The following is a 12256-nucleotide window of genomic DNA, read 5'->3' as shown; positions in this document are numbered from 1 at the left end:
AGGCTTTGGTCGTGGCTAGTTACCACCCTACCGACAAAGAAGTGCCGCTGAGCGATTAAGTGTTCCCTTCTTGTCTGGTTTTATTGTTTTTTTTTTCTGTCAGAACTCTATCGAACATGTGTTGAGTGCTGCAAAATGATGTTAAAAGTACCTACTTACTTGTTTTTTGCAGTGAAAAAATATAGGTTATAGTTAACCATATTTCGGACTAAGTAGTTAAGTGGTTCTTCGTTATCATATCAACCCATTACCGGCACACCACAGGGCACCGGTATTCTTCCGCAATGAGAAGGGGTTAAGGCCGTAGTCCACCACGCTGGCCCAATGCGGATTGGTGGACTCTACAAATACTCGCATTGATTTAATATGTTAATCTGGCTACTCGCTTTAGAGGATTCTCGATAGAAAAAAATGGGAACATTTTAAGTACCTAGATACTTTTTTGTTGAAAAAAAAAAACTAAATGTTATGTAACCAAAATACTCAGAAAACTGTATGTAACACATTTCTGAGTATTTTACACCACCTTCCTCTCATCTTGAGCTGTGTTTTACACCTTTGGTTGACTGGAAGAGATCGCTATGTGGAGAGTCACTCAGGTCGCTATAAGGCCGCCAAATTGTATACTTTTCGTAAAATTTTCATTTACAATAAAAAGGTATTTATTCATTCATAAATACTAATGATATACAGATAAACACCAAGACATTGAAAAACAAATACCATGGTTTTGTGTCTCTTGTATCAGACGACTTTCGATGCTATGTCGTCTGTGCACCTCCTGGAGGGTCTACCAAAGCAAAGCTTTCAATTGCGGGGTCGCCTCTCCAGCACGTCTATTGGTTCTCCGAGCTAGCCCCAAGTTAGGTGTAGCTTGTGTTATGGGAAATAAGATAGCTGATGAATATATTTATCAATATAATATAATACACATAAATACTAATGATAAACACACAGACAAAAATAAATACCATGGTTTTATGCCGCTTGTATCAGTCAACTTTCTGCGATTCTATGTCGTCTGTGCACCTCCTGGAGGGTCGGAGGCGCCTTTCAATTGCGGGGTCGCCTCTCCAGCACATTCGGACCCAGCGTCTATCAGTTCTCCGAGCTATGTGCCTCTCGTCGTAACTCTGGTGCTTTCTGCGGATCTCCTCTTTTCTGATTTGATCACTTAGATATACCACACTGAGTGTCTCTGAACTTTGTTATGAGATAAAGGTTAGCACTAGGTACTATATATTGAATCTGCAATCTGAAAATTTTGGATTAGATTGATTATATGTAGATTGGCTGAGGTTGTTGATAATAATGACATTAGAGCCGGTGTCACGTACTTTGCTTATAAAAATGACATTAGTGGCCCAGATAAGTTTCAAGGTTCCCAAAATAGGGCACTCCGCCAATTTCAAACTTGTTTCATTCCAGTAACAGGGACTTTTTTTTTCGTTAACTCCGAAGATTATAATAACTTTTTAAGTCCAGCTTTTCAGTGCACGGATAAGCGGATTATTCGGCCATCTTTAACGAGCCAGTTCTTGTCACAATTTTTCTCGCTCAGCCGAAAATATTTTCTTACTTAATTCAGGCGTGACTTTGCGAAATTGCCCCGACTTAGACGACGTCTCTCAAAAAACCGAAATTAATCTCTCGTATGATAATAAAGACACGTCAGCCTTCTGTCATATTACGAGTATTTTTTTTTAATGAAAATCTTTGCCATCTTTGTTTATACCGCGTTAGTACACTTTTCGCTATTTGATAGGAGTTAAAATAAAATTACTCTCTCGTAATAAGAGTATATTTATTTCCCATGAACCACTTCTATGAAAATATAGCATATCATATTGATATTCAATAAATTATTTAAAATCAAAAAACTTCGTTATATGCGTTGATATACGGTGTAACTCACAATGTCTGTACCTTAAGCAGTATTCATAAGTAAACTTTTTAAATTAATCAGCTTTTTCGAATTTCATGGGAGAAGCAGAAGTCTTATGAGCTTTTTATGAAATAACTGGTATAAGGACTTTATTTCAAAATATAATAAACAAAATTCAAAAATGTTTTACTGCTTCGAGTGTTCCAAACGCGCCCTGGGCTAAGAAGAAGCCCACACCAAACATATACGGTTGATTTTATTTTTTATCACCATCTCACATTGTCATTTAAAACTAAATTCAAAATTCAAATTCAAAATTTCTTTATTAATGTAGGCCTATCACAGGCACTTATGAAGCGTTCATACATAAATGTTTACATAATTGTAAGGGGATGGTGACAACTTCGTTCGCCAACTTAAACCTAAAGCTACGAGGGTTCCAAACGCGCCCTGGTCTAAGAAGAGCCCACCACAAACTTAGCCGGGTAAAAAAAATTTTTTTGTTATCATCATCTCACAGTAAATTTATATTCAGCTTTGAAGCTAGAGCAATTCACACCCAAGCTTTTTTATCGTTTAAGTACTATTTAAGAAGCAACCTGAACTGATTATTCAGTTCAAAACATTTAAGTCGAGATCTATGTCAATTAAGAATAGTAATAAGACCACCAGAGCACCCTGGGATACTCCACATCAAAAATTACTACAATCAGTGGAAGTAAATTTAAATATAATTTCCAATGTATCCATTTACATATAATAATTATATTTAGGACCAAATACAAAAAGTCGTAATGCATACATTTATTAATATATCCTAAAACACTGCTACAAAAAGGAACGATAATAAATGGTAGTGCATTTGAAAATTATTATCTGGAGCAGACTTCGATCCGTATACTGTTATAATGTTATGAGATCTAAATGTGTTTCTGTAATTTTGTAATGGCAAGCGATCGTTTAGAACATGTCAAGCTCGATCAATTGCGTCACTCAAATCATTAATGAGCCTATTTCTGTTCAATCAACACTGTTTAGATGCATTTGCAGCTTTCGCAGTTACTATTTACGATTATTGTGCTTCGAAACTTGTGTTTGCACCAAACATTTGCATTTTGATTTTTTAATTATATTTTAACTTTTTATATTATTTACATGTATTTAATAGTATATAATGTAATTACACCTCAACTCTTTTTAACTGTTTTTTGTGTTTTCATTTCATTGTATATCTGAACGAGATCGCTATGTTATGCTGTTGCGATTTTGAACGTATTAAAAATAGAGATATTTTGTGTTCTTCTGTGTGATATACATAACAGAACTGATTTCATGTATCACTTGTGTTGGCCCTCTTCCATTTAATACTCAAAGTTGTGTTATGTGAGGTTGGCTTAATAGGGTTGATCTATTAAAAATATACTGGACTTGCTTATGTTTAAAGTAATAGGTATTTAGAATTGGAACCATCTTAAGTTTAACGGCCGAGTGGCGCAGTGGGCAGCGACCCGCCTTTCTGAGTCGTGGGTTCAATTCCCACAACTGGAAAATATTTGTGTGATGAACAGGAATGTTTTTCAGTGTCTGGGTGTTTATCTGTATATTATAAGTATTTATGTGTAAAAATATTCATTAGTTATCTTAGTACCCATAACACAAGCGACCCTTAATTTGGGGCTAGATGGCGATGTGTGTATTGTCGCAGGATATTTATTTATTTATATTTATTTTAATTGGGTAAAGTCCAAATTCCAATCAAAGGCCTTAAGACTTTTACTGACCATATTTTTTGTTTTTTTTCAGATCCAAAGTGCCTTGAAAATAGACTACGATTGCGATGAAAGAACTCCAAATTTTCTAGTGTGCTTTTAAAACACTTATAACTAGTGATGGGTAATATAGTCCAGTGACCGGTAAAAAATCTATCGTTAATTCATAAAACCGAGGGGGACCTATGTTACATGGATAGATAATTATGTAAAGTTAAACGAAATGTTACGGTAGTGTTGTGGTTAAATATGTTTATCGGTTTATAAATGTGAACAATGGTGTGTGTTACGTGCTTTGGATTAAGAGTGATCGTGTCCCTGATGTGTTGTGTTTACAGTCGTCAAGAAGTTCTTATCGAGGAATCATGTAAGTATTTACTATTTGTTACTTTTAAGTGTCATCATCGTCATCATATGAACGCATTACCGGCCCGCTACAGGGCACGGGTCTCCTCCCACAATGAGAAGGGGTTAAGGTTACAGTCCACCACGCCAGCTCAGTGCGGATTGGTGGACTCCACACTCCTCTAAGAACATTATAGAACTCTCAGGCATGCAGGTTTCTTCACGATGTTTTCCTTCACCGTGGCTGCTTATTTTAGTATTTAAATCGTAACTTAGAAGTGCTTGCTGGGATTCGAACTCGGCACCGCGAAAGTGAAGTCAAAGTGCTACCCACTGCCCACCGCTTCAGTGTAAATATTAAGGATGTATACGTCTTAGTTCCACCAGACCGGACCAGAGAAAATACTGAACTTATGAATCCATAAACTGCAATCCGGGGATCAAACCTTGATTGATGTAGTGAGTAGGTGGGTGTTAACTAATTTCCTAAGATGTTAACTTTTGTCGACGGCACGGTTGTGTACAGTAAAATTCGTAAGAATTTATGATTACACCATAATAGTTTTAAGGCTACTTGTGAATTTTGGTTAGTAGATTTATTTATTATTATTATTATCTGTGTACACTTTAGTGTCTCAGCTAACAGCTGGTATTTCAGGTGTGCACGGACCTAAGTCAAGTGCACACCCAGAGTCATAAAAAAAAAAACTTAATAATTAATTAAGTTAATTATTAAGGTTGTCGGTTTGTATGTGTGTAGGATTGTGTTTGAGGGAAATGTCATGTCTGTGTAGAAGGTTGTGGTTGGACATTATTGTGATTGTGTGTGGGTTCACCAGTTCGATGTGTGTGCAAGTGTTCAGGATTACAGCTTTTTGGAGAGATATGTAGGTGAATTCCGGTAAATTGAGTAAGCTGAGTGACTGGTGAAGTTGTTTGGGATTATTATTATTAAACCGTGACCTCCGTTTCCACAGCGCTCTGAATTGCGCCAGGCAGGTCGTCAAAAATCTGAAACAAAGTACCACTGCTCAGAGCATCCCGCAAGACTGCGGCGTATTTATTTAACATGACTCAATGTTGCCAATTATAAAATAAAGTGCTTAATTAGGTATTGCTTTGTGGTTTGTGTTTGTATGTGTCATTATTCCGCTCAAACGGATGGTTTAATCTGAATAAGGTCTTTTGCAATATGTCCGCAAAATTTTTTCGGGTTTCCTCACTACAAAAACTACTGGCGGCGGCCGACTGGCGCAGTGGGCAGCGACCCTGCTTTCTGAGTCCAAGGCCGTGGGTTCGATTCCCACAACTGGAAAATGTTTGTGTGATGAGCATTAAGTGTTTTTCAGTGTCTGGGTGTTTATATGTATTTTCTAAGTATTTATGTATATATAATTCATAAAAAATATTCATCAGTCATCTTAGTACCCATAACACAAGCTACGCTTACTTTGGGGCTAGGTGGCGATGTGTGTATTGTCGTAGTATATTTATTTAAGTATTTCATCATATTACCGGCCCACTAAAGGGTCCTCCCACAATTAGATGGAGGGGTTACAGAAACAATTATTTACTTTTTTTTATATTTACTAACTAAAAAAAACTAAAAAAAAACTTTTCGCACTCAGCCTTAAGGCGCCGCCCCATGAACACTGTATTAATATAATTAATCACCTTAACACTAGCTAACCGTGACTATCAAATTCCCCAATTACAAATGGAAGTCCTTAATTTGTATGATTAAAACAGCACTCCGGGATACCCCGCGGTATTCAATTAGGCCACGGATGCGGGCATTGTTGCACGGAATTATAATCTATATTTTACCCTACTTTATGTAAATGAGACGCTTCCAGCTGCGCAGTTGTTTATTAATGTACCAGTCAATGGGGATTGTTTTGTTTTAGAACACTTGAATAGAATAGAATAGAATAGAAAAACTTTATTGCAACACAACAAAAAAAAGGAAAATACAAGGAAAACAGTAATAGGACTTAGTGCTAGGGTGCAAAGGCGGCCTTATCACTAAAAGTGATCTTTTAAAGGCAACCTGAGCGTACGAATCCGATAAGAGTGGAAAATGGATGGTGCATAAAGTTACAAAAAAAAACAAAAAAAAATAAAAAAGAAATGTAATATAAACTTACATGAACATACATACTACATTTACATATTAACTACACAAATACCAACATAACTTTATATATACTATGATAGATATATGTTATATATATGTTATATATATTTATGCTATTATAAACTTACATACTACTCAATTACATAAATAAGTAATAATTCTTTAAGCGATGTTTAACTTGAATTCAAAATTCGGTGATTAGGTACTCCCTTAACTGCGAGTAGGTAATATACTTGCAACTTTTCTTATTTTTTTAGATAGATAGATAAAGTCTTTATTGCACAAATTAAAGGTGAAACAAGAAATAACAAACAGAATAAAAATATATGTGTACGCTGCGCAAAGGCGGTGTTATCGCTTTAAGCGATCTCCTCCAGACAAACCTTTATGGTAGAGAATTAGGCTAGGGAATACGGGATAGTGCAACTGTCACCAGTAGTTACCACCAAAATTAAATTAAATGTATAAAATTATAATATTTATATAATAGAACACACATACACTATATTAGATAAATAAAATTCTTTGACGTTCAAATAAAAGCTTTTTATCGTTAAGGTAATCCTTAACATTATAAAAGGATTTTTCTGTAAGCTCACGTTTTATATAAACTTTGAGAGACATCTCAATAATTCAGCCGGTAATCTTTATATATATATTTCTTGTGTGCGTGTGTATGTCACCGAACTCCTCCTAAACGGCTGGACCGATTTGAATGAATTTTTTTGGTATGCGTTTGGGTGGCACCCTGGATGGTTTAGATTCACAAATCAGCCCGACAGATGGCGCTGGGGTCCGCTAGTTTTTTATAAAATAATATAGAATTTCCCTTGAATGACTTATCAATTTTATGTAGCCTAGTAAACTGCACAACGAGTTTTTTTTGTTTCTAATATTATTATTTTTTATGTTACAGTCCATTTTCTTTTTAAATTTTGTAAATATATATTAATCTAGCTGACCCGCGCAACTTCATCTGCACCAAATGAGTTATAACAGTTGTTTCATATGCCTTCCGACTTTCTTTTATCTGTGAAGAGTTATGTCCTATATCTCCTACAATATTTATCAGATCTTCATTAAAATTAGACAATACATACTTGATAGTATACGCTTTTAAATAAGAAAAGAATAATTAAAATCGGTTTAAATTAAACGGAGATGTGAAGCAAAATTGAGAAATATTTTCATTCCATTTCCCGGAGGAAACTTTTTGTTTATCGGGATAAAAAGTATCATATATGTTGACCCGGAATATCAGCTTCTACTATACCAAATTGTATTTCAATCCGTTCAGTAGTTTTCACGTGATGCCCGGACAGACAGACAGATGGACAAAGATTAAATAAAAATTTGTTTTGGACTCAGTATCGATTATAAAGCATCCCCCGGTCAAAATTTTCAAAATATATTAAATGTACAGAAATCTTCCAGTTACAGTTTTATTATAAGTATAGCTTTCCAAATGATAGGTGACCTACTGGCTTTTTCTTTTCCTGGGCCTGTCTCAGTACTTGGTTGGCCTGAACAGTCCGTTGTACCTGGGGCCGCTCCCAGCTGGATCACTCCAGCCAGCCGAGCTCACTCCAGAAGCTCAGCAGGCCGCCCAGGTCGCAGAGTGCTTGCTGAGTGTTGCTGAGGAGCCAAGGTGTGCTGCGAGTTGTTCCACCACTCCATTGCATTGGAGCATTACGTGTTTCGGTGTTTCATCCGGCTCCAAGCATGCTCTGCACAGAGGACTGTCGGTTATCCCTAAAATGGAACCTATACCTACTGGCTATGCACTGTCATTATTTCAGCCTCTTTAAATTTATTCTTTAACTAGCTTTGGCCCGCGGCTTCGCTCACGATAAGTACAATTTTTGATTTGGTAAATTTTAACTTCAAAGTTGTAAAAAAATGTCTTGCTGCTAATAGAAAAATATGAACGTAAAGTACTTAAAAAATCAGAAACTTTCATATACATTTTCATCCCCTATTTGATGCCTTTGGAGGTTAGAATTTTTAAATTAATTGAAACACGTATTTCTTTATTTGTAATCGAAATCCCAAAATCAAAGTTTCATGGAATTAAATTGAAAAAAAAATGTTTTAATGAAGGATTTTATACCAACTTTCATCCCCCATTTAACCCTCTTAGGGTTGGAAATTTCGAAAATCCTTTCTTAGCGGATGCCTTCGTTGTAATAACTATCTGTGTGCAAAATTTCAGCCCGATCTGTCAAGTGATTAGAGCTGTGCGTTGATAGATCAGTCAGTCAGTCAGTCACCTTTACCTTTTATATATATAGTTGAACCACCCGAATGAATTGGTAAAATCTACATGAACGCGAACGAAGCCTGGGATAAAGGCTAGTAATCTGTATGTCACACTAATTTATGGAAATGAGACGCTCCCAGCTGTGCTGTTATTTATCCTATTCAAACCAGTGAATTAGAGCTTGGTTTGTTTTTAAAATTCATGAATTAAATGCACTCCCTTAACCAGTTCGTTAAGCATTCATATATTTTTTTTTTAAGAATGTTTGTAATAACTAAATATTACTTGTGCTCGATTAATAAAATAAAATTCTTGGATCTAGAAACGTTGAAAGTAATAAGGATTTATTATTCATGTTTTTTTAACACATTAACAACTCTGTAGCTTAAATTATTCCTTTTGTTTAATATTTTCTTTTTATGTTGAGCAAATATAATTATGCTTGGTACAACGTAAGTGGAATGATTTTTAGAAAAAGCTACCTCAGAATGTAACATTATTTATTGTTATACTAGCTTTATACATATATATAATATTCTTGGCGAAATAGTATTTAAACACAAGCTAAAAAATGTATACCTTAGCTTACAAATTGAAGCAGCGAGAGAATTTGAGATCTATGCAAAATGCGTACTGTTTGGAATAATTATGTATTTATTTTTTGTTTTTTCTACAATTTAATTTAATTTTCTTTAATTACTTTTCTTTACCTACTTGTTTAATTTAAGTTTGTGTTAGTTTTAGTTTTATTGGCTCTCTTTTACAGTTTATTTGGGTTTATATCTGATACTGGTGCAGACTGAAAATCAGCGCTGAGCATTGTTGCTAATGCACAGCATAAGGCTGAGTTTGCGGCCATTTGCCATATTGTTAATATTTATTGATGATTCTTTTAGTTATTAATCTTGTATTAACAATAGTGTATGGCAATAAAGGATTTTTATTATTATTATTATATATATCTATCATTTATTATTATTTTTTTTTTTTTTTAATTATTAACAATGCTTAAGAATAAATTAAAAAACACTATTAAAAATTTATAAAAAAAAAAAAAACTTTTTACATCCATTTTGACATCAAAAATAACGACGCATATCAACGCAAATAATATTTTGGCCAATACTCAGAATGGATGTAAGTCCCGGTCTCGTGGTACAAAGGAACTCCTCATCATTGATACTGCTATTTGCCAGCAGGTTCGGCGAAACAGAAAAAACCTCACGGCTGCTTGGATTGATTACAAGAAGGCCTATGATTCGGTGCCTCATTCGTGGCTCATGGAAGTCATTCGGTTGTATAAAGTCGATGCAACTCTATGCTCTTTTCTTGAGTCATGCATGAGGCAGTGGATGACAGTCCTTCGTCACCCAGGAGCTGTTGAGAACTCTGAATCGACTGAACCGATAGGAATTAGGCGGGGTATTTTCCAGGGCGATAGTTTGAGTCCTCTATGGTTTTGCCTAGCCCTTAATCCTCTCAGTAACTTGCTGATGGACTCAGGACTAGGATTTCGCCTTCGCAGGGGTGGTGAGCTCATATCTCACTTACTGTATATGGATGACCTCAAGCTGTATGCATCAAAACGATCAGACCTTATGGCATTGTTAAAGATAACTCAGACCTTTAGCAATGACATAGGGATGGAATTTGGTGTAGACAAGTGTGCGGTAATCAATGTAGAGCGAGGTAGGGTTGTGAACTCTGAGAATATAGTTCTTTCAGAAACTATTATTGGGTTTATTTATTATTATTATTATTATTATACCGCAACTTCGTTTGCTTTTTTTAAAACATTACCGAAACGGTTTCTTTTATGGCCAAGGGTTGAGTTTGAGCTAAAGGCCCCGGGTTTGATTTATGGTAGGGGCAATTTGGAAATGACTAATTGCTGTAGTTTCTCCGATCTAGTCTGATATGAGGATTCGGACGTCGCTAGTTACCACCCTACCGACAAAGACGTGTCGCTAAGCGATTTTCGTAGAAACCGATTAGTTCAGTATAACTGCCATATCCCTAACAGGTTAATCCATTTCCATCTTAGCCTGCATCATCACGAGGTGAGATTGTAGTCAAGGGCGGAAAGAATAAGCATAATAAATATGGTTCTTTCGATTTAATATCTTTACGGGGTGATTCCTTATGAAATATACTTCTGCATCGTTCAACATTATTCCGCAATTCGGTTACACGTTGTACATACACGCAACATTTTAAAACATGACCGGAATCCCGAAAGCATTTGGAGTAATTAATGTGATTAGTAAATAATCTTATTTCCCGGCGTACTTTTAATACGGGTCCTGCATTAATAAAGGCGGATTAAAAAAAACTGGCTAACTGCGAGTCAGTATCGCGCTTTCATGGGTTCTGTATCATCCGCTGCTTATTAACGTCCCACTTCTGCGAACAGGCCTTCTCTCTTTTAATAGAGCATGGACGGTTTTAGAGTATGGACCCACCACACTACTTTAATGCGTTGGTGGGCTTCAACGACTATTTTAACGAGTTACCCGGACCGATGGCTTCACGTGCTCTCCGAAGCACAGGGTTCACCGCCAATTTCCAAAATTCCGAGCTGGTACTGAAAATTCTTGTACAGAAATTGCACAATGCCCTACCCATGCTTCGTACCCAAAACCACGTGATTCATAGTTGAATATGCCTACAACTATTTGACGGAGGCCGTTTTTGCAGCCCATTTTCGGCTCCAAAACTGCACGAATTTTGACGTTTAGCACTTAGATGGCTGGCATCCTTCAGACAGGACTCTGTTAGCCCGGAAAAGCACGAGTGAACAACCAAAAGTTTCAGTTTATTTTTACCTATAGGATATAATTCCAATTCCAAATTCCTAAATATTTACGTTTAAGATGGACTCCTTGACAAAATGATGATCCTATATCTGTATTGGACTGTAAAAAAAGAGTAAAAAATATATTCATTCTCCCCCTCATAAAGTTTCCACACTCTCATTTATTTATTTATTTATTTATTTATAAAGGACAACCAACAGTAGATACATTAAAACTTGCTTTTTTGGAATGAGTCACATAGTAAATGTTCAACTATTTACAGGTTATCACAGCATGCATTAAAATGTAAAAAAGTCATTCTTATAAATTATTAACAATTAATTATTAGTCAGTTAATATAAACCTTTAAAAGTATAAATATTTAAAGCTAAATTACAATAAAAAAAATTAACTTAATCAATTATTAGGAGACAAAACAAAACAAAAATGAAATAAATCGGATTAAAATAATTAATATTGATGTCTTAAAAGTAATAAATAAAATTAAACTTAAACTTAATAAACTAAAATGTAAGTCAGGTTAATTATTAGAACAAATATCTATAAATCTCTCAAAGGTAAGTAGATTTAAACTGCTTTTTAAATAAACTTTTTTGCATAAAAGTTTATATGTTTTAGTTTTAATTATTAACCAATACCCATTGTATAAATGGTGGAAGAAAAATAAAAGCATGAAATTTGTTTTAGTTTTTTTCTTTCTAAGTAGAGACCAATAGTAAATTCATTGTTGATAATAAGACCTTACTTCAAAGCAAGAAAACAATTTGTCTCGGCTCCTTTATTAATCATGAAAAATAACATATTGAATACCTTCTGATAGACGGCCGATTGGCGCAGTGGGCAGCGACCCTGCTTTCTGAGCCAAGGCTGTGGGTTCGATTCCCACAACTGGACAATGTTTGTGTGATGAACATGAATGTTTTTCAGTGTCTGGGTGTTTATCTATATATTATAAGTATTTACGTATATTATTCATATAATTATTCATCAGTTAACTTAGTACCCATAACACAAGCTATGCTTACTTTGGGGCTAGATGGCGAT

The 12256-nt window shown here is 35.2% G+C and overlaps 1 protein-coding gene across 1 annotated transcript in view; it reads left to right on the top strand.

Moving 5' to 3' along the window:
- Window positions 1-3840: 3840 nt before the first annotated feature.
- Window positions 3841-12256, top strand: part of LOC120634866 — a 118784-nt gene continuing 110368 nt past the window's right edge. Inside the window, exon 1 of the mRNA XM_039905708.1 lies at window positions 3841-4021. Coding sequence (XP_039761642.1) covers window positions 3931-4021 — 91 coding nt within the window. The 5' untranslated portion in view covers window positions 3841-3930. The remainder of the gene's footprint in view (window positions 4022-12256) is intronic.

The sequence above is a fragment of the Pararge aegeria genome, chromosome 25 (genome assembly GCF_905163445.1).
Source record: "Pararge aegeria chromosome 25, ilParAegt1.1, whole genome shotgun sequence".
NCBI classification, from domain to species: Eukaryota; Metazoa; Arthropoda; class Insecta; order Lepidoptera; family Nymphalidae; genus Pararge; species Pararge aegeria.
The sequence above is the reverse complement of the archived record's forward strand: the minus strand, read 5'-3'. Positions and strand labels throughout refer to the sequence as shown.